The 26,616-nt window shown below is 48.2% G+C and overlaps 1 protein-coding gene across 1 annotated transcript in view; it reads left to right on the forward strand.

The window, feature by feature from the left end:
- blk (BLK proto-oncogene, Src family tyrosine kinase) overlaps window positions 1-26,616 on the forward strand; it is a 195,283-nt gene that overhangs the window by 76,828 nt on the left and 91,839 nt on the right. Inside the window, exons 3-5 of the mRNA XM_072499052.1 lie at window positions 8-50; window positions 5,910-6,003; window positions 25,295-25,393. Coding sequence (XP_072355153.1) covers window positions 8-50; window positions 5,910-6,003; window positions 25,295-25,393 — 236 coding nt within the window. The remainder of the gene's footprint in view (window positions 1-7; window positions 51-5,909; window positions 6,004-25,294; window positions 25,394-26,616) is intronic.

Genomic DNA, 26,616 nt, shown 5'->3' on the forward strand with positions numbered 1-26,616 from the left:
TTTACAGGTTCACTTTGATAATCAGGTTTCATCATTTGAACACTCGCAGGGTAAGATTGTTTCTCTTCTTTGTGTACTGAGTGGCTTGTTATACCCTCCATGCCAACCCCTGCCCCCCTCCACCTCATGCCCTTTATAGTTTCTGTGCCAACTTTCTGCCAATTCATATTAACCCCATTAAAGAATATACTCTTGTTGCTAAGATTTAATCCTTCAAGTGTCTAATCCCTTATAATAACAAACATTTCCTTCAAGTATTTAATCCCCTATGAAATTCCCCTATATATTTGTATTCAGATCCCCACATCAAAGACAGCTAATCACTTTATAACCACTACCGATCACTAAATTGTGAATTTATCGGTCTGCCACTATGATAATGTCGCTTATGGAACTACTCAAGCAGCACTAATTCTTACGTCAATGAACAGTAAAATAGCAAGCACTGATTTTTTTCACCTACAGATTGGATTTTTTTGCCGAAAGATTTAAAGGGCCTGGGGATTTAAATGACTTAATAGCTCGACTGTTCCTCAAAGCTTATCCACTTTTAGTGCACATTCATGTCCATACTTAACAATCCCAAACGGGTACCAGACTTCTTCTGAAGGTCACCTGAAATCACCCAAAGGTTATTGTTCCTCTCCTAAAGAGTACCTTACCTCTCCCAAAGACACCTAACATCTGATAAGGAGTACTTTATCTCTCCTAAAGTGTACCTTACCTCTCCAAATAACTCTGGCAGCTTTAGATCTTTTCCTCAAAAGTCTAAAGCCCATGAGTTGTGTTTTGGAAATCCCAGTAATGAAAATTGGATCTGCTTGAAGGCAGCTGCACATTTACCTGCTGAATTCAGGGGCAAGGCATCTGGGACTGGGGTTGTGTTGCCATTTTGTCTAACTGCAGAGCCCTTCTGGCTCGTCATCCTTCGGCAGGCTTCAGTGTGGTGACTAATAAATCAGGGTTAGCACCAAAAAAGACCCTGCACGAGGTTGGTGACATGATTAGATTAATAGAACATAGAACATAGAACGATACAGCGCAGTACAGGCCCTTCGGCCCACGATGTTGCACCGAAACAAAAGCCATCTAACCTACACTATGCCATTATCATCCATATGTTTATCCAATAAACTTTTAAATGCCCTCAATGTTGGCGAGTTCACTACTGTAGCAGGTAGGGCATTCCACGGCCTCACTACTCTTTGCGTAAAGAACCTACCTCTGACCTCTGTCCTATATCTATTACCCCTCAGTTTAAAGCTATGTCTCCTCGTGCCAGCCATTTCCATCCGCGGGAGAAGGCTCTCACTGTCCACCCTATCTAACCCCCTGATCATTTTGTATGCCTCTATTAAGTCTCCTCTTAACCTTCTTCTCTCCAACGAAAGCAACCTCAAGTCCATCAGCCTTTCCTCATAAGATTTTCCCTCCATACCAGGCAACATCCTGGTAAATCTCCTCTGCACTCTCTCCAAAGCCTCCACGTCCTTCCTATAATACGGTGACCAGAACTGTACGCAATACTCCAAATGCGGCCATACCAGAGTTCTGTACAGCTGCAACATGACCTCCTGACTCCGGAACTCAATCCCTCAACCAATAAAGGCCAACACTCCATAGGCCTTCTTCACAACCCTATCAACCTGGGTGGCAACTTTCAGGGATCTATGTACATGGACACCTAGATCCCTCTGCTCATCCACACTTCCAAGAACTTTACCATTAGCCAAATATTCCGCATTCCTGTTATTCCTTCCAAAGTGAATCACCTCACACTTCTCTACATTAAACTCCATTTGCCACCTCTCAGCCCAGCTCTGCAGCTTATCTATATCCCTCTGTAACCTGCAACATCCTTCCACACTATCGACAACACCACCGACTTTAGTATCGTCGGCAAATTTACTCACCCACCCTTCTGCGCCTTCCTCTAGGTCATTGATAAAAATGACAAACAGCAACGGCCCCAGAACAGATCCTTGTGGTACTCCACTTGTAACTGAACTCCATTCTGAACATTTCCCATCAACCACCACCCTCTGTCTTCTTCCAGCTAGCCAATTTCTGATCCACATCTCTAAATCACCCTCAATCCCCAGCCTCCGTATTTTCTGCAATAGCCTACCGTGGGGAACCTTATCAAACGCTTTGCTGAAATCCATATACACCACATCAACTGCTCTACCCTCGTCTACCTGTTCAGTCACCTTCTCAAAGAACTCGATAAGGTTTGTGAGGCATGACCTACCCTTCACAAAGCCATGCTGACTATCCCTGATCATATTATTCCTATCTAGATGATTATAAATCTTGTCTCTTATAATCCCCTCCAAGACTTTACCCACTACAGACGTGAGGCTCACCGGTCTATAGTTGTCGGGGTTGTCTCTGCTCCCCTTTTTGAACAAAGGGACCACATTTGCTATCCTCCAGTCCTCTGGCACTATTCCTGTAGCCAATGATGACATAAAAATCAAAGCCAAAGGTCCAGCAATCTCTTCCCTGGCCTCCCAGAGAATCCTAGGATAAATCCCATCAGGACCCGGGGACTTATCTATTTTCAGCCTGTCCAGAATTGCCAACACCTCTTCCCTACGTACCTCAATGCCATCTATTCTATTAGCCTGGGTCTCAGCATTCTCCTCCACAACATTATCTTTTTCCTGAGTGAATACTGACGAAAAATATTCATTTAGTATCTCGCCTATCTCTTCAGACTCCACACACAACTTCCCATCCCTGTCCTTGACTGGTCCTACTCTTTCCCTAGTCATTCGCTTATTCCTGACATACCTATAGAAAGCTTTTGGGTTTTCCTTGATCCTACCTGCCAAATACTTCTCATGTCCCCTCCTTGCTCGTCTTAGCTCTCTCTTTAGATCCTTCCTCGCTACCTTGTAACTATCCATCGCCCCAACTGAAACTTCACACCTCATCTTCACATAGGCCTCCTTCTTCCTCTTAACAAGAGATTCCACTTCTTTGGTAAACCACGGTTCCCTCGCTCGACGCCTTCCTCCCTGCCTGACCGGTACATACTTATCAAGAACACGCAGTAGCTGATCCTTGAACAAGCTCCACTTATCCAGTGTGCCCAACACTTGCAGCCTACTTCTCCACCTTATCCCCCCCCAAGTCACGTCTAATGGCATCATAATTGCCCTTCCCCCAGCTATAACTCTTGCCCTTCGGTGTATACTTATCCCTTTCCATCATTAACGTAAACGTCACCGAATTGTGGTCACTGTCCCCAAAGTGCTCTCCTACCTCCAAATCCAACACCTGGCCTGGTTCATTACCCAAAACCAAATCCAACGTGGCCTCGCCTCTTGTTGGCCTGTCAACATATTGTGTCAGGAAACCCTCCTGCACACACTGTACAAAAAACGACCCATCTAATGTACTCGAACTATATCTTTTCCAGTCAATATTTGGAAAGTTAAAGTCTCCCATAATAACTACCCTGTTACTTTCGCTCTTATCCAGGATCATCCTCGCCATCCTTTCCTCTACATCCCTAGAACTATTTGGAGGCCTATAGAAGACTCCCAACAGTGTGACCTCTCCTTTCATGTTTCTAACCTCAGCCCATACTACCTCGGAAGATGAGTCCCCATCTAGCATCCTCTCCGCCACCGTAATACTGCTCTTGACGAGCAGCGCCACACCTCCCCCTCCTTCTCTGAGCTTACTAAAACACCTAAACCCCGGAACCTGCAACATCCATTCCTGTCCCTGCTCTATCCATGTCTCCAAAATGGCCACAACATCGAAGTCCCAGGTACCAACCCATGCTGCCAGTTCCCCTACCTTATTTCGTATACTCCTGGCATTGAAGTGGACACACTTCAAACACTGGCCCCCTCCTGCGACGTCAAATCTGAGCTCCTGACCTCTATACTCTCATTCTCCCTTACCCTAAAACTACAATCCAGGTTCCCATGCCCCTGCTGCATTAGTTTAAACCCCCCCAAAGAGCACTAAAAAATCTCCCCCCCAAGGATATTTGTGCCCCTCAGGTTCAGATGTAGACCATCCTGTCTGTAGAGGTCCCACCTTCCCCAGAAAGAGCCCCAGTTATCCAGAAATCTGAATCCCTCCCGCCTGTACTATCCCTGTAGCCACGTGTTTAATTGCTCTCTCTCCCTATTCCTCATCTCACTATCACGTGGCACGGGCAACAACCCAGAGATAACAACTCTGTTTGTTCTAGTTCTGAGCTTCCATCCTAGCTCCCTGAAAGCCTGCCTGACATCCTTGTCCCCTTTCCTACCTATGTCGTTAGTACCAATGTGGACCACGACTTGGGGCTGCTCCCCCTCCCCCCTAAGGACCCGGAAAACACGATCCGAGACATCACGTACCCTTGCACCTGGGAGGCAACATACCAAACGTGAGTCTCTCACGCTCCCACAAAATCTCCTATCTGTGCCCCTGACTATCGAGTCCCCAATTACTAATGCTCTGCTCCTCTCCCCCCTTCCCTTCTGAGCAACAGGGACAGACTCCGTGCCAGAGGCCCATACCCCATGGCTTACCCCTGGTAAGTCGTCCCCCCCACAAGTATCCAAAGCGGTATACTTGTTTCTCAGGGGAATGACCGCAGGGGATCCCTGCACTGACTGCTTCTTCCCAGTCCCTCTTACAGTTACCCATCTATCTCCAATCTTTGGTGTAACTAATTCCCTGAAGCTGCTATCTATGACCCCCTCTGCCTCCCGAATGATCCGAAGTTCTTCCAACTCCAGCTCCAGTTCCCTAACTCGGTCTTGGAGGAGCTGGAGATGGCAGCACTTCCTGCAGGTAAAATCAGCAGGGACACTAACGGCATCCTTCACCTCAAACATCCTGCAGGAGGAATATTGCACTCCCTTCCCTGCCATCCCTCTAACTTTCTACCAAGATCTGGCTAACAACTAAATTAAATTTAAAAAAAAAGATTCTACTGCTTTGATGGCAGGACGTGAAAATATGCCCTGATAATCTATCAGCAGTTCAAATGAAGAAAGGTACGCTGTGGCAGCTCAGTTATTGAGCGTGTTTAAAGCAGAGATTAACAGATTTCTAAGTACCAATGGCATAAAGCGATATGGGGATAGTGTGGGGAAAAAGGCATTGAAGTCGATGGTCAGCCATGATCATATTGAATGGCAGTGCAGGCTTGAAGGATTGAGTGGCCTACTCCTGCTCCTTTGCCTTTGTTCCTAAAGTCTTTCATCTTCTGGTGACATGGTGTAGAGTCAATGGGGAACCCCTTTAACAGTAGCTGGACCAGAAGACCTCACCAGCACCCAACGGTAGGCCGCCTCCCGCCACTAAGAAACGTGCTGCGGGGAGGCCAGAGAATCTTTCCCAGTATCCTAACAGGTAGTCATCCTTTCTAAACTGAATGCATACAAAATATTTATTTTCACATGTTTGGATGTTACAAGTGTTAATTGTGTTGTTGATTTTATTAACACCACAAAATGTCCATGCTGTCAATCCAGTGAATGTTTTGCAAGTAAAAGCATATTTGTAGCAACTGAGGGTTAAGACAGTAGTAATTAAAAATAAAGATGCAACCATTTTCTTACTAAACTGGATATTAGAGTGTTTATCAGACCATCAGCAAACCATTTCACAACTCAGCAAAATTCATTCCTTCGCAGGTCTGACAGCATCTGTGGAGAGAAAAGGGAGATAACGTTTTGACTCTGGATGACTCTGTCCTACAGTAAATGGAGTCTATTTTAACAGTATCCTACAGTAAACGGTCATCCAGACTCAAAACATTAGCTCCCTTTTCTATCCACAGATGCTGTCAGACCTGCTGAGATTGTCCAGTATTTTCTGTTTTTGTTTCCGATTCCAGCATACGCAGCAATTTTCTTTTCTATTAGAATTCATTTCTTGATTTCTTCCAGCTGAGAAGAGAGTTGTAGCATTGCACGACTATGAACCAACAAGTGAACGTGATCTGGGGTTTAAGAAAGGAGAACAACTGATTGTCCTAACAGAGTAAGTAAATGTAGTTACTTTCTTTTTTTGGTTAAATAAAAACAACAGCTTCCAAAGCCTTTGAAAAGTAATTCTTAACCTGTCGTGATAATGTAGAAGATGATGATAATGATGCCATTTGTTAACCACTTTAAGGTAGGCTACATCATATAATGTGAAAACCTGCCAGCATAATGCAGGAGTGGTACTTCGTTAATATTGCTCCATTAGCTCTGGGTGCAGTATTTATACAGTGCAATTGGTGAGAAATATTGGTCCAGATTTTGCAGTTGTAATGGTGGCAAAGCTGTTCCCATTGCCATCATTACAACTGTAAGACTGACCAAACGTGCGACTTAAAATACATAATAACTGAAGTTTCTGCTTATGATTCCCTATTCCTCCACATGGTGTGTTGTTGAAGACCCGTGAACCACAGAAGTAATTATTGCCGTATTTTTTAAGATAAGCGTGCAGACCATGAAGGTACAAAAAACAGAAGCTTTATTGGAAAGGTGTTTACTCAACAGGTTGTAAAGATAGACTGCCCGTTTTCCTGCCCAGAAGGCTGATGACATCATTAATACGTCACGTGATCGGACTCTTAAAGTGACTTTGTTCTAACTAAGAACAGCATGAATACATAACACTTTCCTCCCCCTTTACATTAGAGGTTCTTGCAATGAAACACAAGCCATTTCAAATGTGCCTGGGGCACGCTCCTCTGCGGCAGCCTCCGCCGCCTCCCTGGCATGCTCCTGCTCCAGCTCCCACAGGGCAACATGTAGAAGAGCGGCTCCTGGCAAGGCGGCCAACATCGCTGGGTGATGCCCAAAAATAATGGTCTGCAGCAGGTGGGGGTTGGGGATAGATGACATGTCATCGTTGCCCATACCCCTCTCCGCAACCAGGTGCCCCCCCCCCCATACCCCCCGGCACTTCCATCCCCGGCACTCCCAGTCCCCGGAACACCCCTGCCCCAGCACTCCCCATCCCCGGCCCCCTCTCTCCCCCACTCCCATCCCCGGCCCTCTCCCTCCCCGGCACTCCCCCTCCCAGCACTCCCATCCCCGGCACCTCTCCTCCCCAGCACTCCCATCCCCAGCCACTCCCCCCACCCCCCCGGCACTCCCATCCCCGGCACTCACCCTCCCCAGCCATCCCCCCTCCCTGCCCCCCCCTCCCCCCTCTCCCCGGCACTCCCATCCTCGGCACTCCCATCCCCAGCACCCCCCCTCCCCGGCACTCCCATCCCCAGCAACCCCCCTCCCCAACCACCCCCCCTCCCCGGCACTCCCCTCCCCAGCACCCCCCCTCCCCGGCACTCCCATCCTCGGCACTCCCATCCCCAGCACCCCCCCTCCCCGGCATTTCCATTCCCGGAATACCCCCTCCCCAACCACCCCCCCTTCCCGGCACTCCCATCCTCGGCACTCCCATCCCCAGCACCCCCCCCACCTCCCCGGCACTCCCATCCTCGGCACTCCCAAGCACCCCTCCTCCCCGGCACTCCCATCCCCAGAGCCCCACACCCCTGCAAACCCCCACCCCGGCACTCCCATCCTCGGCACACACATCCCTAGCACCCCCCCCCCCCCTCCCTGGCACTCCCATCCCCAGCACCCTCTCCCCACGCCCCCCCCCCCCCCCCCCCCGGCACCGACCACGATCACCGGCACGCACCCTCAGACCTGGGGAGCACCTTCCACCGGCACCCGCAGCCCCCCCCCCTACGGCCGTGCCATCTCCACTCCGGTGGCCGGCCCACGCCGACCCCTACCTCCGCGCTCGCCGGCGTAGGCCAGCATGACTGGTTGACGCTGTTCAAAGGGTTGTTTGATTTCTGCCACCGTGACCTGTGGTCACGTCGGCCTATCCGGGCCGGAGATTTGGAATAGCTCCGGGGCCCATTGCGTCGGCGCGATCTTTTTAATGCCAGAGAATATGGGAATATGGTGGCCGGTGTCGGAGCGGCGGGGCGGTATTTACGCCGCCCCCCCCCCCGGCGATTCTCCGACCTGGTGGGAGGTCGGAGAATCCCGGCCTATGGGTGTAATGGCTGCAAGTGCCTGCCTTCTCTTCGATTTTTGCTATCGAGCCCTGGCCACCAAAAATATGTTCTGGCTATCTCCTTCACTCTTCCTATCCCACAATAACCTTCATGAAGTGGGTTTCGGATGTTTCATAGAATCATAGAATTTACAGTGCAGAAGCCATTCGGCCCATCGAGTCTGCCCTGGCCTTTGGAAAGAGCACCCAACTTAAGCCCACATCTCCACCCCATCCACGTAACCCAGTAACCCCACCTAACTGTTTTGGACACTAAGGGGCAATTTAGTGTGGCCAATCCACCTAACCTTCCTTAACAATGGCGGATTTATGACCCGCATTCCCCAGCGGAGACAATCAGCGTGTACGGATAGTTCGAGTCTTTCAATAACATATGGCTTCAACTCTGGGTTTGCTCCCATGGTCTTGCAACGAAGCAGCAGGTCCATAACTTCTTAGCACTGCTGCCTCACAGAGCAAGGGACCCAAGTTCAATTCCGATCTCAGCTGACTGTTATGTGTCGAGTTTGCACGTTCTCCCCATGACTGCGTGGGTTTCCTCCGGGTGCTCCGGTTTCCTCCCACAGTCCAAAGATGTGCAGGTTAGGTGGATTGGCCATGATAAATTACCCCTAAGTGTCCAAACATCAGGTGGGGATAGGTCAGGGGATTGCGCCTAGGCAGGGTGCTCTTTCGGAGGGTCGGTGCAGACCCCATGGGCCAAGTGGCCTCCTTCTGCACTGTAGGGTTTCTGTGGATGGTAGTGGATTATTTGTGGCATACTTCTCAACTTCTCCTGTGGTTACAGGAGTGTTATCAACTTCTTCAAAATAGAAAATATTACCACTAGAATATTCATTAATGACTCCAGAGATAAAGGTAACCTAAAGAGTCCACCAGTGTTCCCAGGGCGATTTAATTTACAATATTTTATTGTGTTGACAACAGCAATGCCCATCTCTGCAGCTGGAACGCTGTTAGAGCTGGAATACCGTTGTGCGGCCAAAGTATTGTTGTCAGTGGTGAATAATCTCTTAGTAAAGTAAATTTCCTTCAAATAGGTATTGGTAAAAATGTTTGATTCCAAAAATGATGCCTCGATCTTCCTTCTCCATCTGTGCATAGTTGATTTCTGCTTTGTTCAAGGACCTTGATGCAAATGCTATTGGTTTCACTTCACCATTGGGTATTATATGAGAAACCACAGCTCCCACTCCATAAGGTGATGCGTCACAAGAAAGTTGCAATGGTAACTTCAGAGTAAAGTGTGTCAGGACTTCCGACTTTAGTAATGCCTCTTTAGCTTGTACCGAGGTCTTCTCGCACTGATCCACCCATTTCTATTTCTTGTTTTGACACAATAAATTGTACAAAAGCTTGAGAAAGTTTCTAGATTATGAACAAACCTTCCATAATAGCTTAATAAGTCTGAAAATTATAGCGTTTGATTTTGTTTTTGAGGTGCAGGTGCCTCAGTTATGGCTTTTACCTGCCAAGCCAATTTTTGCAGTCCTTCTTCATCTAAGACGCGCCCCAGGTATTCAATAGAAGATTTGAAGAATTCACATTTATCACTCCGCACTTGTCCATAATCATTTAGCCTCTGGTGTGTGGCATCTAAATTTTGAAAATGCTCTTCTTCATTCTTTCCTGGTTAAAGTCCAACAGGTCTGTTTCGATGTCACTAGCTTTCGGAGCGCTGCTCCTTCCTCAGGTGAATGAAGATGTGTGTTCCAGAAACACAGCGAAAAACCGGACCGACCTCCTCAGAAGACAAACATGGGACACAACCGACAGAATACCCTTCAAAGAACAAAGAACAAAGAACAAAGAAATGTACAGCACAGGAACAGGCCCTTCGGCCCTCCAAGCCCGTGCCGACCATACTGCCCGACAAAACTACAATCTTCTACACTTCCTGGGTCCGTATCCTTCTATTCCCATCCTATTCATATATTTGTCAAGATGCCCCTTAAATGTCCCTATCGTCCCTGCTTCCACTACCTCCTCCGGTAGTGAGTTCCAGGCACCCACTACCCTCTGCGTAAAAAACTTGCCTCGTACATCTACTCTAAACTTTGCCCCTCTCACCTTAAACCTATGCCCCCTAGTAATTGACCCCTCTACCCTGGGGAAAAGCCTCTGACTATCCACTCTGTCTATGCCCCTCATAATTTTGTATACCTCTATCAGGTCGCCCCTCAACCTCCTTCGTTCCAGTGAGAACAAACCGAGTTTATTCAATCGCTCCTCATAGTTTATGCCCTCCATACCAGGCAACATTCTGGTAAATCTCTTCTGCACCCTCTCTAAAGCCTCCACATCCTTCTGGTAGTGTGGCGACCAGAATTGAACACTATACTCCAAGTGTGGCCTAACTAAGGTTCTATACAGCTGCAACATGACTTGCCAATTCTTATACTCAATGCCCCGGCCAATGAAGGCAAGCATGCCGTATGCCTTCTTGACTACCTTCTCCACCTGTGTTGCCCCTTTCAATAACCTGTGGACCTGTACTCCTAGATCTCTTTGACTTTCAATACTCTTGAGGGTTCTACCATTCACTGTATATTCCCTACCTGCATTAGCCCTTCCAAAATGCATTACCTCACATTTGTCCGGATTAAACTCCATCTGCCATCTCTCCGCCCAAGTCTCCAGACAATCTAAATCCTGCTGTATCCTCAGACAGTCCTCATCGCTATCCGCAATTCCACCAACCTGTGTGTCGTCTGCAAACTTACTAATCAGACCAGTTACATTTTCCTCCAAATCATTTATATATATTACAAAGAGCAAAGGTCCCAGCACTGATCCCTGTGGAACACCACTGGTCACAGCCCTCCAATGAGAAAAGCATCCTTCCATTGCTACCCTCTGCCTTCTATGGCCTAGCCAGTTCTGTATCCACCTTGCCAGTTCACCCCTGATCCCGTGTGACTTCACCTTTTGTACTAGTCTACCATGAGGGACCTTGTCAAAGGCCTTACTGAAGTCCATATAGACAACATCTACTGCCCTACCTGCATCAATCATCTTAGTGACCTCCTCGAAAAACTCTATCAAGTTAGTGAGACACGACCTTCCCTTCACAAAACCGTGCTGCCTCTCACTAATACGTCCATTTGCTTCCAAATGGGAGTAGATCCTGTCTCGAAGAATTCTCTCCAGTAATTTCCCTACCACTGAAGTAAGGCTCACCGGCCTGTAGTTCCCGGGATTATCCTTGCTACCCTTCTTAAACAGAGGAACAACATTGGCTATTCTCCAGTCCTCCGGGACATCCCCTGAAGACAGCAAGGATCCAAAGATTTCTGTCAAGGCCTCAGCAATTTCCTCTCCAGCCTCCTTCAGTATTCTGGGGTAGATCCCATCCGGCCCTGGGGACTTATCTACCTTAATATTTTTTAAGACACCCAACACCTCGTCTTTTTGGATCACAATGTGACCCAGGCTATCTACACCCCCTTCTCCAGACTCAACATCTACCAATTCCTTCTCTTTGGTGAATACTGATGCAAAGTATTCATTTAGTACCTCGCCCATTTCCTCTGGCTCCACACATAGATTCCCTTGCCTATCCTTCAGTGGGCCAACCCTTTCCCTGGCTACCCTCTTGCTTTTTATGTACGTGTAAAAAGCCTTGGGATTTTCCTTAACCCTATTTGCCAATGACTTTTCGTGACCCCTTCTAGCCCTCCTGACTCCTTGCTTAAGCTCCTTCCTACTTTCCTTATATGCCACACAGGCTTCGTCTGTTCCCAGCCTTTTAGCCCTGACAAATGCCTCCTTTTTCTTTTTGACGAGGCCTACAATATCACTCGTCATCCAAGGTTCCCGAAAATTGCCGTATTTATCTTTCTTCCTCACAGGAACATGCCTGTCCTGTATTCCTTTCAACTGACACTTGAAAGCCTCCCACATGTCAGATGTTGATTTGCCCTCAAACATCCGCCCCCAATCTATGTTCTTCAGTTCCCGCCTAATATTGTTATAATTAGCCTTCCCCCAATTTAGCACATTCATCCTCGGACCACTCTTATCTTTGTCCACCAGTACTTTAAAACTTACTGAATTGTGGTCACTGTTACCGAAATGCTCCCCTACTGAAACATCTACCACCTGGCCGGGCTCATTCCCCAATACCAGGTCCAGTACCGCCCCTTTCCTAGTTGGACTGTTTACATATTGTTTTAAGAAGCCCTCCTGGATGCTCCTTACAAACTCCGCCCCGTCTAAGCCCCTGGCACTAAGTGAGTCCCAGTCAATATTGGGGAAGTTGAAGTCTCCCATCACCACAACCCTGTTGTTTTTACTCTTTTCCAAAATCTGTCTACCTATCTGCTCCTCCATCTCCCGCTGGCTGTTGGGAGGCCTGTAGTATACCCCCAACATTGTGACTGCACCCTTCTTATTCCTGATTTCTACCCATATAGCCTCACTGCCCTCGGAGGTGTCCTCTCGCAGTATAGCTGTGATATTCTCCCGAACAAGTAGCGCAACTCCGCCTCCCCTTTTACATCCCCCTCTATCCCGCCTGAAACATCTAAATCCTGGAACGTTTAGCTGCCAATCCTGCCCTTCCCTCAACCAGGTCTCTGTAATGGCAACAACATCATAGTTCCAAGTAGTAATCCAAGCTCTAAGTTCATCTGCCTTACCCGTAATGCTCCTTGCATTAAAACATATGCACTTCAGGCCACCAGACCCGCTGTGTTCAACAACTTCTCCCCGTCTGCTCTGCCTCAGAGCCACACTGTCCCTATTCCCTAGTTCTCCCTCAATGCCCTCACCTTCTGACCTATTGCTCCCGTGCCCACCCCCCTGCCATACTAGTTTAAACCCTCCCGTGTGACACTAGCAAACCTCGCGGCCAGGATATTTATGCCTCTCCGGTTTAGATGCAACCCGTCCATCTTATACAGGTCACACCTGCCCCGGAAGAGCTCCCAGTGGTCCAGATAACGGAAACCCTCCCTCCTACACCAGCTGTTTAGCCACGTGTTTGTCTGCTCTATCTTCCTATTTCTAGCCTCACTGGCACGTGGCACAGGGAGTAATCCCGAGATTACAACCCTCGAGGTCCTGTCTTTTAACTTTCTGCCTAGCTCCCTGAACTCCTGCTGCAGGACCTCATGCCCCTTCCTGCCTATGTCGTTAGTACCAATATGTACAACGACCTCTGCCTGTTTGCCCTCCCCCTTCAGGATTCCCTCTACCCATTCGGAGACATCCTGGACCCTGGCACCAGGGAGGCAACATACCATCCTGGAGTCTCTTTCACGTCCACAGAAGCGCCTATCTGTGCCCCTGACTATAGAGTCCCCTATTACTATTACTCTTCTGCGCTTTGACCCTCCCTTCTGAACATCAGAGCCAGCCGTGGTGCCACTGCTCTGGCTGCTTCGTCGTCCAGTACTTCCCCGGAGCGGAGAAACTTAAGTCATCTTCTTCACAGCCTTCAACACGTCATTGATGACGATGAACATCTTGCCAAGGTCATCCCCACCCCCCCACTACTTGCCTTCAAACAACCGCGCAACCTCAAACGAACCATTGTTTGCAGCAAACTACCCAGTCTTCAGAACAGTGACCACGACACCACACAACCCTGTCATGGCAATCTCTGCAAGACGTGCCAGATCATCGACATGGATACCACCATTACACGTGAGAACACCACCCACCAGGTACGCGGTACATACTCGTGCGACTCGGCCAACGTCGTCTACCTCATACGCTGCAGGAAAGGATGTCCCGAAGCGTGGTACATTGGCGAGACCATGCAGACGCTGCGACAACGAATGAACGGACATCGCGCAACAATCACCAGGCAGGAATGTTCCCTTCCAGTCGGGGAACACTTCAGCAGTCAAGGGCATTCACCTCTGATCTCCGGGTAAGCGTTCTCCAAGGCGGCCTTCAGGACCCGCGACAACGCAGAATCGACGAGCAGAAACTTATGGCCAAGTTCCGCACACATGAGTACGGCCTCAACCGGGACCTGGGATTCATGTCGCATTACATTCATCCCCCACCATCTGGCCTGCGAAATCCTACCAACTGTCCTGGCTTGACACAATTCACACCTCTTTAACCTGGGGTTACCCCATCTCTGGATCTGTAAAGATTTAATCACCTGCTAATGGTCGCATTCCTAGCATTGTTTGGCATCTTTGAATTTGTCTATATATGTGTTTCTGGAACATACCTCTTCATTCACCTGAGGAAGGAGCAGCGCTCCGAAAGCTAGTGACATCGAAACAAACCTGTTGGACTTTAACCTGGTGTTGTAAGACTTTGTACTGTGCTCACCCCAGTCCAACGCCGGCATCTCCACATCATTCTTTCCTGTAACTAATATATTATCTAAGTAGCACTGGACTCCTCCTGGCCTGCTTAGAATTTGATCCACGACAGGTTGAAATGATGCAGGTGTGGATGTGATGCTAAATGGAAGTCCTTTATATCTGAATCACCCTTTGTATCTCATGATTGTCAAATATTGTTGTGAATCTGGATTATTCATCTGGAGAGAAGTTTGATTAAGGACTAAACTTTACTAAAATGCTGGCCTCCAACCAACCCTGCAAATAAATCATCAGTTAAAGGCACATAGTATCGGATTGATAGTGACTTTAAAATTGTCACATGTGTTCCAAACCATTTTTCTTCATCACGGGTACTATGGGCATGGCCCAATCACTTACATTAACAGGTCCGAGGACCCCTGCCTTGACCAGTCTCTCTAATTCTGTCTCGACCTTAAACCTGATGGGGTACAGCATTGATATCGGCTTTAAGCAGCTTGCTTGGCTTTCATCCTTTATCCTTAGCCTGACTAAGATCTCTTTCATGCTTCCCAGCTCTCCATTAAAGACGATGGCATGTTTCTTTCAAATCACCGCTACTTCAGACTTGAACATGGGATTCACCTTGGCACAGTTTAGCTCGATTCTCTCCAGCCAGGTTCTCTTCAGTAGGGCTGGATAGTTACCTTCAATGACGTGCAGGGATAAGTCTGTTTAGCTGCTCATTTACATTGATATGGTCCGTCAATGGCACAATTTCCCCAGTATATGTTTGAGGGTTTTATGGTGATATGTTGTAGTTTCTCTTGGTGAACAGTTTTGGCACCAAACAGCTGCACCAGTGTCCACCTCCATTTTCACCAGTTGTCTGTCCGGTAAAGGAGTGACCCAGTAATGGTTCATTGCGCCCGCAATGACCAGTACATTCAGTGACAGTTCATCATCAGACTGTGATTTTACTGTGCCTTTTTGTACCATGTGGATATTCTTTCCTCTATTCGGTTTCCATTTGATGCACTTGGTTCTTGCTTTTTATAGTTTGGAACTTCTTTCTATCTCCAACAAGCAAGTTTGATTTGCCTCTTTCCACCACAATTCCTGCATTTTGCATCTGCTGCTGCGTAACCAGTTTTTCCACATCGGTGTCAGTTTTGAACCTGTCTCTGTGTTCGGGCCTCAGCCGATATTTTAGTTAGGTTTTAGTGCTCAAACTTAAATGTTGGGCTTCCTAAGCTGCTAATTCCAGAGAGATCTCGACTTCTAAAGGCTTCTTTAGGTTTATAGAACCTCTCGGCGATGACCATAGACTTAGGAGAAGTGGCCCTGCAATATCTCCACAATCTCATCAGAAGATTTGTAGCATGATGTTTTTTGGCTGCAGCAAACTTCGCAGGAGGTTGAAGGTTTACAACCTCATTGTACTGAGGAAAGTTGGGACTACAATATCTGCATCAATTTTATCCGCTTGGATCTTTCAGCAGTGCCAGGGTGCCACCCTGCCAAAAGGCCGACCACCTGGGGGCCTCCAATTGCCTGGGAGGGCCCAGGAGCCCCCCCCCCCCCCCCCCCCCCCAGTGGAGACCAGTGCTAAATGGAGCCTGGCTGGAGTATCCTTGGCAACACTGTTAGATCCCGGGTGCTGGTTAGCTCTGGCGGAGACATATTTAGGTCCTGCCCATTGTGGGCAGGATCGTGGCGTCTCACGGGATCCCGTTAGATCTCGGGAGGCATGGCATGCCGGGTAACTCTCGCAAAAGGTCTCTCATGAGACTCAACGACTGCATTGTGTCCCGAGTCGGGTGCGAAGCAGCCGTTAGATTGCGCCCATTGGTGCTTATATACGTTACTCTCAGAAGACAAAGGAAATTTGGCATGTCAGCTACGACTCTCACCAACTTTTACAGATGCATCATTGAAAGCATTCTTTCTGGTTGTATCACAGCTTGGTATGGTTCCTGTCCTGCCCAAGACCGCAGGAAACTACAAAAGGTCATGAATGTAGCCCAGTCCATCACGCAAACCAGCCTCCCATCCATTGACTCTGTCTATAATTCGCGCTGCCTCGGAAAGGCAACCAGCATAATTAAGGACCCACGCACCCCTGACATACTCTCTTTCACCTTCTTCCGTCAGGAAAAAGATACAAAAGTTTGAGGTCGCGTACCAACCGACTCAAGAACAGCTTCATACCTGCTGCCAGGACCATCGCTGAATGGACCTACCTCGTATTAAGTTGATCTTTTCTCTACATCCTAGTTATGACAGTAACATTACATTCTGTAGTCTCTCTTTCCTTCCCCATATGCGGTATGTGTTGTCTGTATCGCACGCAAAAAACAACACTTTTCGCTGTATACTAATAAATGTGACAATAATAAATCAAATCAAATCAAGTCAAATAGATGTTCTCATGATAGGTGGTGTGGGACTGGAGGGAAGTGAGCCTCTTTGGATCTGTAGGTCATTTGATCTATACACTTAACGCAAGTAAAGAGCCCGGGTGGAATTCTCCCACCCTGGGACTAAGTCCCGTGGCAGGGCAGGAACGTGGAGTGCTTCCCGCTGCAGAGGCCAGTTGGAAAATGCGCCAGATTTTCTGGTCCCGACCTAATTGATTATGCTGTGCTAAACATGGTGCCGTATTTGCAAGGCGGGGCAGGCCTGCTTACGCATAGTCTGCTGTCTTATCTGGGCATCATATTGACAAGGCGCCAATGTCACTGACCCACTATTGAAGAAAGGCCGTGGACCTTCTGAAAATGAACAAAGATTTCCGGGAGCACTCTGAGGCCAAAAGATAGAGCTCCTGAGAAAGGAAATGAAAATGAAATGTAATGAAATGAAAATGAAATGAAAATCGCTTATTGTCACAAGTAGGCTTCAAATGAAGTTACTGTGAAAAGCCCCTAGTCGCCACATTCCGGCACCTGTTCGGGAGGCTGGTACGGAATTGAACCTTGCTGTTGGCCTGCCTTGGTCTGCTTTAAAAGCCAGCGATTTAGCCCAGTGCTAATGGATCGCCAGGAACATTCTGAAACTGTAAAATGGACCCCTCCAAGACACCGAGTCTGTAAGCGCCACCTGCAGATTCCCCCCCCCCCCCCTCCCACTGCTGTGGTATTTTAGGGGGTTTGTACCACATGCCGTGGTGGGGCAAGTCTGATGGTGCGTAGTCCGTCATCGCATCCAGGCGACTTATTGAAAATGGGTTCAACATCACTGACCCATTATTAAAGAAAGCTAAATGGACCGCCTGAAAATGAAGGTGGACCTCCTGTGATAGCAGGTAGATATGCAGGAATATTTTGAGGCTGCAAGATGAACCTCTTCCAGGCCAAATCCCCCAACCTGGGGTCCAGGGTTGCCAGCAACCTTCATTCTGCACTCGAGAGGCAGCCCAGGTATTGTTCAGGTGGGTTCCGATACCTGCATGCCACATTGTTCCATCCATGTTTAGTACCAGTATGTTTTCCTGTTGGTGCTGCCTGGAGAATTGGGCATGGGTGATTGCTGGTGTGTTAATCAGTCTCACGCCGGCCTCCAGTAGGTTACTTGATCTGCTATGGCAGGCACCAGTGGAAGATCCCCGCGGGAAATTCATGCTGGTGTAAAATCAATTTATGAGTCACCTACCGACTTCACCGCTCCCCCCACCCACCTGCTCGCCATTCAACCCACCGGCAGCAACATGGGAGATTTCCACCCTTAGATCCTAACATAGAAATATTCATAGGAAAAACAGAAATAGGTATAATCCAACTTTCATTCACTATCTAATTATTACTTATTCATTCACTACAGTGTAATTGAGGTACTTCTAATAATCATCTGATGCTGATCGCTTTCTACTTTACAATACTGCTGTTTAGTATACTAAAATATTGCATAATTTGGCAGCAGGTGTTCAAATCACAAAATGGCTTCTATTATATCAGGCGTTAGTACAAAATGACAGTGTGACTTTGTTAACCTGCAGAATACAGACTCAAAAAAATATACAAGTTAAGCAAGCAAACTAAATCCTACTAAAATAGAATCCAAAACCCAGGCCACTTTTCAACAAAAAAAACAGCTTAAACTGTTGACTTGTTTTCCTTGTACAGCTAAGTGCCCAGAAGGCTTGACTGCTGAGGTACTATAGATAAAATGCTATAGTGTATTTAGAAAAAAATAAGTAAGGGAGGAAGGATGGTGATGTTCGGTGCTGTCTTCAAGAGGCCACCTGTTCAAGAATTGATATATCTTACATGATAAATTTCACATAGCAGCTCGTAACTGAGTCAAGTGGAATTGGAGCTTGCCTTATCTTGGGTGCTTTGAAGAACAGAGATAAAGATTTACGCCACAAATATACCCCAAATGTTTACTTTATTTTAGAAGATTTCCTGGAGGATAAGTTTCACAACAGTTGCAACAAGGTATCTGATACAATTTATTATAAGCCCAATGGAGGCCCCGGGATCAGGACCATACAATTTTCCATGACTTCCTCAGAATATAAACTGCACCTTTAAGGGGGCGAGGCTTCCCCTTAATAGGGAGAGCCCCAACATAGATAAAAAAACTGGCCTGGGTGCAGGTCAGGAAGAGACCCTTAGGGAAGTAGAGATGTTTGGATTTGTATTGCAATAAATATTACTCGTTAATCTCTACCTATCATCTATGTATCATGTGAGAGTACCGTTTAAGAAATGAGTGTTTAAGAAATGTACCTTTAAGAAATGGAGCGGCTCATGTTACTGGAGTGATGTCAGAGTGTGGGTGGAGCTGAGCTCCACTTCTGCTTTTTTAGTTTCAGTTTGAAAAAAGCTTGGGTGTGTCTGTGAGCTGCACTGCTGTTGATCTCTGCCATCCAAAGACTATCTATAGATCATTTGGTGAATTCAGAAGAAGTATAAATGTTTTCAGTCTTGAATGTAAACCCTGATGTGCTCCAGTTTGGAGGTTTGTTAAGCCTTTTGTTAAGCATACAGATTACTTAGTGTTTTATTCTTTGGGGGGTGTATTTGATTTACTGGTTGCTAAGATGTTCACTGTTTGTTTTACAAAGGTTAACTTAAGTTCATAGAATAAACATTGTTTTGTTTTAAAAACCACTGGTCCATTTTCTGCTGTATCATACCTGTAGAGTGAGCCGTGTGCTCCCCATACCACAATCTATTAAAAGTTGTGGGTCAGGTGAACTCCATGATACACTTTGGGATTCTCTAAACCCTGGCCCATAACATATGCGTCCTGCTTACTGCGGTTATTACACTGGCCACGAGGATTCAGTGGAGCTGCCATTGACAACGGTTGCTACATGCCTGATTCACCTTGTCTGGGCCTCAGGAAGCCCCTCTACTGACCACCGAAATACTTCACAAAGGAAAGCTGGAGCCATTCCAGTGACATGGTAGCGGCACGGTAGCACAGTGGTTAGCGCTGTTGGTTCACAGCTCCACAGCCCCAGGTTCGATTCCTGGCTTGGGTCACTGTCTGTGCGGAGTCTGCACATTCTCCCCGTGTCTGCGTGGGTTTCCTCCGGGTGCTCCGGTTTCCTCCCACAGTCCAAAGATGTGAAGGTTAGGTGGATTGGCCATGATAAATTGCCCTTAGTGTCCAAAAAAGGTGAGGTGGGGTTATGGGGATAGGATGGAGATGTGGGCTTAAGTAGGGTGCTCTTGCCAGGGGCTGGTGCTGACTTGATGGTCCGAATGGCCTCCTTCTGCACAGTACATTCTATGATTCAATGCAGGTACAGACAATTGGGGACAATAAGTTGAAAGTATGTAATATTTTGTTAAGACGAATGCTATTATCGGCGATGAGAGACAAACGGTGATAAAAAGCCTGACTCACCCGGTCTCCCAGATACCCGGTCGTTCGCTGCCCCAGTGGCTTTAGTGCGGGAGGATTTCGAGCCGAAACCACCGCTAATTGTAAGCTGAGTCGATGAGTGACTTCAAGGCCCACCTCCAAAACTGGAGCATATTTGGAGTAACATTAAATGGGATGCTCTGGGACCACTTGATATGTGCGGTGCAGCCACGCAGAACAAATAACTAGTTGAGGCTCACTTGGACCTGCAACCCGTGGTGGAGATAGCCATCTCCAGAGAAAGCGCCGGACAAGGGGTCTAGGAACTCTAGGCAATGAAGGTGCTCAGTCTGGGATGCCAAGGCGATTGCCAATCACGCTCGGCTAGAACTGAGGAAGCTGGCCCCCGGCAGTGGGGCACCTACATGAGGAATACGAGCCACCATAGCAGAGGCCAGGAGCTCCGTCGGCGTTAACTCCTGACCTTGAAGAGAAGGAATATGACCACTGACCATGTATTACAGGATGGATTGGGCATCATCAAAGGCAAAGTGGCCCGAATAAGCATGGACCAAACGGCTCAACTGCGTTACTTCCGAGCCGCGTCTGTTCCGTACACCCCTATGACCCAAGGTAGACACAGAATTGGACCAGATGGAGAGTTTGGACATCATATGCCTGGGGGCTGCAACAGGTCACAGGCACCAGGGGAACAGGGGCCCCATGAGGATCTACCCGTCCGCCAACCCACCAGGCCCAACCAATCCCTCCATGACAGGGCTTATTCCTAGAATCACTACAGTGAGAAGGAGACCATTCGGCCCATCGAGTCTGCACTGGCCCTTAGAAAAAGCACCCTACATAAGCCCACATCTCAACCCTATCCCCATAATCTATGTGGAAGACATTGACAGCAGCTACCAGCAGTTGCACTGCGTGGCTCGCCGAGAGTGGCGCCCATCCAGATCTCACTACAAGTTGATGGGCACCCCATCTGCATGGGGTAGCAGTGTCTGTAGTCTGTTGCCATACGTTTGACTGCATTCAGTCTGCCCTTCAATCACTGGCGCTGATGGACACTAATGTGCGGTTGGCCATTTGTACGGGGGGACCGCTAGCAATAGCGGGCACTTTAACTGTTCTGTTAGAGTATGGTCAATAATCTGCACGTCTTCCTCTAGTGGTGGTCCATGGGTGTGGTCCGAGCTTGCTGGGACATGACTGGTAAGGCCACCTACAACTGGATTGGCAGCAGGTGTGCCATAGGCTCTCACATGGCCCTGAAGGAGTTCTGACCAGATTCCGTCGGTATTCCAAGAGAGGTTCGGCACTATGAAAGGCGAGGTGGCCTGAATAAACATGGACCCAACGGTTCAACTGTGCTATTTCTGATCCGACCTGTTCCCTATGCCCTGTGACCCAAGGTCGATGCTGAATTGGAGCGGATGGAGAGTTTGGGCACCATTTGCCCGTTGTAGTTCTCCGACTGGGCAGCACCGGTTGTCCCAGTCATGAAGCCCGATGGATCAGAGTGCTTATGTGGGGACGAAAAGATGAAGTTCAACCATGTGTCTTGGCTGGACCGCTATCTGTTCCCTCGGATCAAGGATCTTTTTTTTTTGTAAACCATTTTATTAAGGTATTTATAATTTCATAATACTAACAATAAATAGTACAAAAAACAGAGGCTGGTTTAGCACACTGGGCTAAATCGCTGGCTTTTAAAGCAGACCAAGGCAGGCCAGCAGCATGGTTCAATTCCCATACCAGCCTCCCTGAACAAGCACTGGAATGTGGCGACTAGGGGCTTTTCACAGTAACTTCATTGAAGCCTACTTGTGACAATAAGCAATTTTCATTTTCTTTTTTCAAATACAAATGTAAACATAGTGCATAAAAACATTTCCATCCCTCGCTAATCCCACCTACCCTGAACAGAAAATAGCCTAACTCCCCCCCCCCACCCCCCCCCACCCCTTTTCTTGCCTCTGCTGACAGTTTAGTTTCCCCCGAAGAAGTCGACAAATGGCTGTCACCTCCGGACGAACCCTAGAATTGACCCTCTTAAGATTAACTTAATTTTCTCAAGTCTGAGAAACCCAGCCATGTCGTTAACCCAGATCTCTGATTTTGAAGGCTTCGAGTCCCTCCCGCTAGCAATATCTGTCATGGGCTACCAAGGAGGCAAAGGCCAAGACGTCAATCTCTCTCGCCCCTGGACTCACGGATCTTCCGATATTCCAAAAATCGGCAACTTTTGACTCAACACCACCATTGTTTTTAGCACCGTAAACATGACATCTGCAAAACCCTGCCAGAATCCCATAAGTTTCGGACATGCCCAAAACATATGGACATGGTTTGCTGCCCCCCCCACACACCTCGCACACCTGTCCTCTATCCCAAGGATCTTTACTCGAAGCTGAGAGGGGGTTGCACATTTACGAAACCTGACATGAGTTACGCTTACCTCCAGCTGGTCCTGGCCCCCTGAGTCCAGATGTTTCAGCACCATGAACACACACTGGGGGCTATATGAATACACCCACCTGCCCTTTGAGGTTTCCTCTGTGTGCATAATTTTCCAGCGCGTAATGGGCAATATCCTGCGAGGCCTACCTCGCATGATGGTCTATCTGGACGACGTCTTGATCAACAGCTCGTCCAATCAGCAGCATCTGCAAAACCTGGCCGAGGTACTGAGGCACTTTGAAGAGGGCGGCGTCTGCCTCTGGCAGGAGAAGTGTGTCTTCAACACCACCGAGGTATGGAACCTCGGCTACCATGTTGACTGCTATGATTTGCACCCGGTGGAAGAAAAGGTAGAGGCAACTCGGCAGGCCCACGTGCCAGGTGGCCTGACGGAACTCTGATCATTCCTAGGCCTCGCCAATTACTATGGCAATTTCCTCTCGAACCTGGCCACCATTTAGCCCCCCTCCACTGTCTGTTTAAAAAAGGGGCAATGCTGGGAGTGGGCCCAGGCACAGCTAACGGCTTCGACCTGACAAGACCACTCCTGTTGACCTGCGATGCTTCTCCGTATGGTTGGGGCCGTGCTGGCCCACACGCCTCCTTGGGCTCTTCAAGGAAGATTGGACGATTCCCCCCCATTGCTGCTGCCCGCTTCCAGCAATGAGCACTGCCGCTAACAGCAGATAATTATGTTCTGGAACACCACTCCCAGGTTTCCCACGCGGATGCGTGAAACCATCTGTCTCTGCCAATGAGGCTACCTACACCAGAGGTGGCCGGTGAGATCATAGCCACCCCCCATTTTATGGACTTCTTACCAGTTACGGCATCCTGCATTCGAGGGTGGACCTAGATGGACCCATAGCTATCACGCGTCCACCACATGGTGCAGTATGGGGCTCAGCACCGTGCTTTAATGCAGGACCTGAAGGCTTACACCACGAAGATGCAGGAGCTGAGCATAGAGGATAGAATACCCCTTTGGGGGACCTGCATGGTGGTCCCCGAACATGAGTGCGCTCTGCTCTTGATGGACCTCCACAATGGGCACCCAGGGGAGTCCAGGATGAAAACGTTAGCTCATAGCTACGTTTTATGGCCCGGCATCGACGCGGACATCGGCTAGAGGCCCAGCGCTGCGTCCAGTGTCAGACCCACCAGAGGTTGCCCCCTGTAGCCCGCTCCACCCATGGGATTGGCCAGATTGACTGGTGGTCTCATATCCATATATATTTTGCGGACCCCTTTCAGGGCTCTATGATACTCATCCTCGTCGATGCCTACTCCAAGTGGATGGAAGTTCTCAAGACACAGGCGACGACAGCCCGGGACACCATTGAGAAACTCCGGCACATTTTTAGCACGCATGGGATACCCAAGGTGCTGGTGTCAGACAATGGTACGGCTTTAATAAGTGCAGAATTTGCGGCATTCATATCCGCCAACGGAATCCGTCATGTGGGGACCACCTGTACCACTCGGCTTCAAATTGTTGGCTGAGCGGGCAGTGCAAACATTCGAGCTTGGAATGAAGAAGCAGATATTGGGTTCCTGAGAGACCTGCTTAGCCGGTTCTTATTCTGTTACTGCATAGTCCTGCATGACGCGACAGGCATCACGCCAGCCGAGATGTTGATGGGGTGTTGCCTCCGCACATGGTTAAGTCTCATCTTTTCTGATATTAATGGGAAAGTCTGCCATGCTCACCGAGGCAGGCACAGACTGCAGCAAGCCACTGCCCGTGTTCGCTCTAGAAGACGCGGTACACGTCCGGCACTTTGGCAACAGAGCCGTTTGGATCCTGGGCGTCGTGTTGGCGAAAACGTGACCCGTTTCCTACCGAATATGGGAACAGGGCTGCAAGTCTATTCGCCACGTGGACCACCTCCGAGGCGACGTACCAGATACTTTAGTCTTACCGGCTGTTAATTCAGATGTCCCAGCGCCGCTTCTTCGCGACTACCCCAGCTGCCCCTGATACTGCTGCCACCTCTGGCTCCACCGGCTGTCGAGGATCCAGAGGTTGTTTTTGAGGATACCGAGAAGCCGGATGAGGAACCACCTAGCTCCGACTCTGAACTGAGATGCATGTTTCACCACCACCAGGGGCACCTGTGCTGGCTCTGGTGGCCGTACCTGCAATGCCATCTCCGCCCAGACGCTCATCATGCAAACGCCGCTCTCCTGCAACGTCTGCGCCTGAACGTCGTCCGCGATCTAAGTGGTCAAAAGACCCGGCGCACATACTTATGGATGTGGACATTGTTGCGTACTTGGGGGGAGGAGTGTCATAACCCCAATGGAGGTCCTGGGACTAGGACCATATGGTTTCCCATGACCTCATTGGAATATGAACTGCCCCTCTAAGAGGGCGGAGCTTCCCCTTAACAAGGAGAACCCCATCTCACATTAAAAACCCTGACCTGGGTGCAGTTTGGGGAAGGAGACCTGAGGGGAGTGGAGGAGTTTTGATCTGTATGGTAATAAACCTTGTTCGTTAATTTCTACCCTCGTCTATGCGTCCTCCTTACTACGGATTAAACACAAATGGAGGAAAAGATTAACATCACCATATGATAATAGCTTTAACTCTATAGGTGAATATTCTAATATCCCTTACGAAAACATTTTCACAATCATCCCAAAAGTAATGTAATTTTTCTCACTTTTCTTTCCAGAGAGGGAGACTGGTGGAAGACAAGGTCATTGATTTCGGGAAAAGAAGGATTCGCGCCCAGTAACTTTCTGGCAAGCGTGGCTTCGTTAGAAGTGGAAAAGTAAATTTTAAATTTTTTTAAATCAATTCATGTTGTTGAGTGCGACTTCTTCATATTTCTATTCTGTATCATCATTTCCATTCTTGGTCGAAAACAGTTACAGCAGTAATCATGAGGAACATAGGAATTAGGAGCAGAATGAGGCAATTCAGCCCTTCGAGCCTGCTCCGCCATTCAATTAGATCATGGCTGATCTCTTCCTGGTCTCAAATCCAACTCCCTACCTGTTCCCCATATCCCTTTAACACATTTTAAAAATCAGCAATATATCTATCGCCTTCCTGAAACCATTTAATGACTCAGATTCCTCCGCACTATGGGGCAGCGGGTTCCACACATTCACCAGCCTCTGCGAGAAATAGTTCCTCCTCATCGCAGTTCTAAGTCAGCCGCCCCTCACCCTATATCTGTAACCTTTAGTTCTAGATTGCCCTACAAGGGGGAACATTTGGTCTACGTTTATTTTATCAATTACTTTTAGTATCTTATATACCTTGATCAGATCCCCTCCCATCCTCCAGCGAATATGAGCCCAAACTGTTTTAGTTCTCCCCATACGACAACCTTTCGTCCCCTTAATCAATCTGCTGAATCTCCTCTGTGTCGTGTTATGTATTCTGGGATAACACAGGCTGCAACTGGATGCAGCTTTAACCAAAAGATACACCAGACCTTGAAGTTAGTTCAATCTGATTTATTGAACCAGTGGCACAGTTAGCACAGTTCTCTATGAGTTCGACTCTCTGCTAACCTAAGTGGTTACTCTGTCTGACTGAACCAGACTAGCTCTTAGCCACGTGCTGGAGGTGTGATACTGTACACACACCCTGACTCACGCTGTAGATGTTCATCAGTGGAAAGAGGCGGAGTGTGAGTGCCTCGTGCCTTTTATAGTGAGATACCACCCGAGTGTCCTGCCTGCTCATTGGTCATGTCCTGTTCTCTGTGTTCATGAGCTGCCTGGCTGTGCCTGTCTGTATATCATTATCTGCATGTCTGCATATCATGCCAGCTCCCCTTTTTAAAAATGTTTTGTTGGCATATGTGAATGTAGTTACATGTGAAGACAGCTGTCTAATGTGAGAAAACAGAACATAGCAAACAAAACAAATGTTCATAAGTCCAGTCTCTGGGGCTTGCATCTGATCCTTGCCGACCGCCGGAGACGGCGCCTTGGCAGGTTCATAGTTCGAGGTATCAGTTGGTGGCAAAACAACAGACGG

This window comes from Scyliorhinus torazame, chromosome 4 (assembly GCF_047496885.1).
Source record: "Scyliorhinus torazame isolate Kashiwa2021f chromosome 4, sScyTor2.1, whole genome shotgun sequence".
Lineage (NCBI taxonomy): Eukaryota > Metazoa > Chordata > Chondrichthyes > Carcharhiniformes > Scyliorhinidae > Scyliorhinus > Scyliorhinus torazame.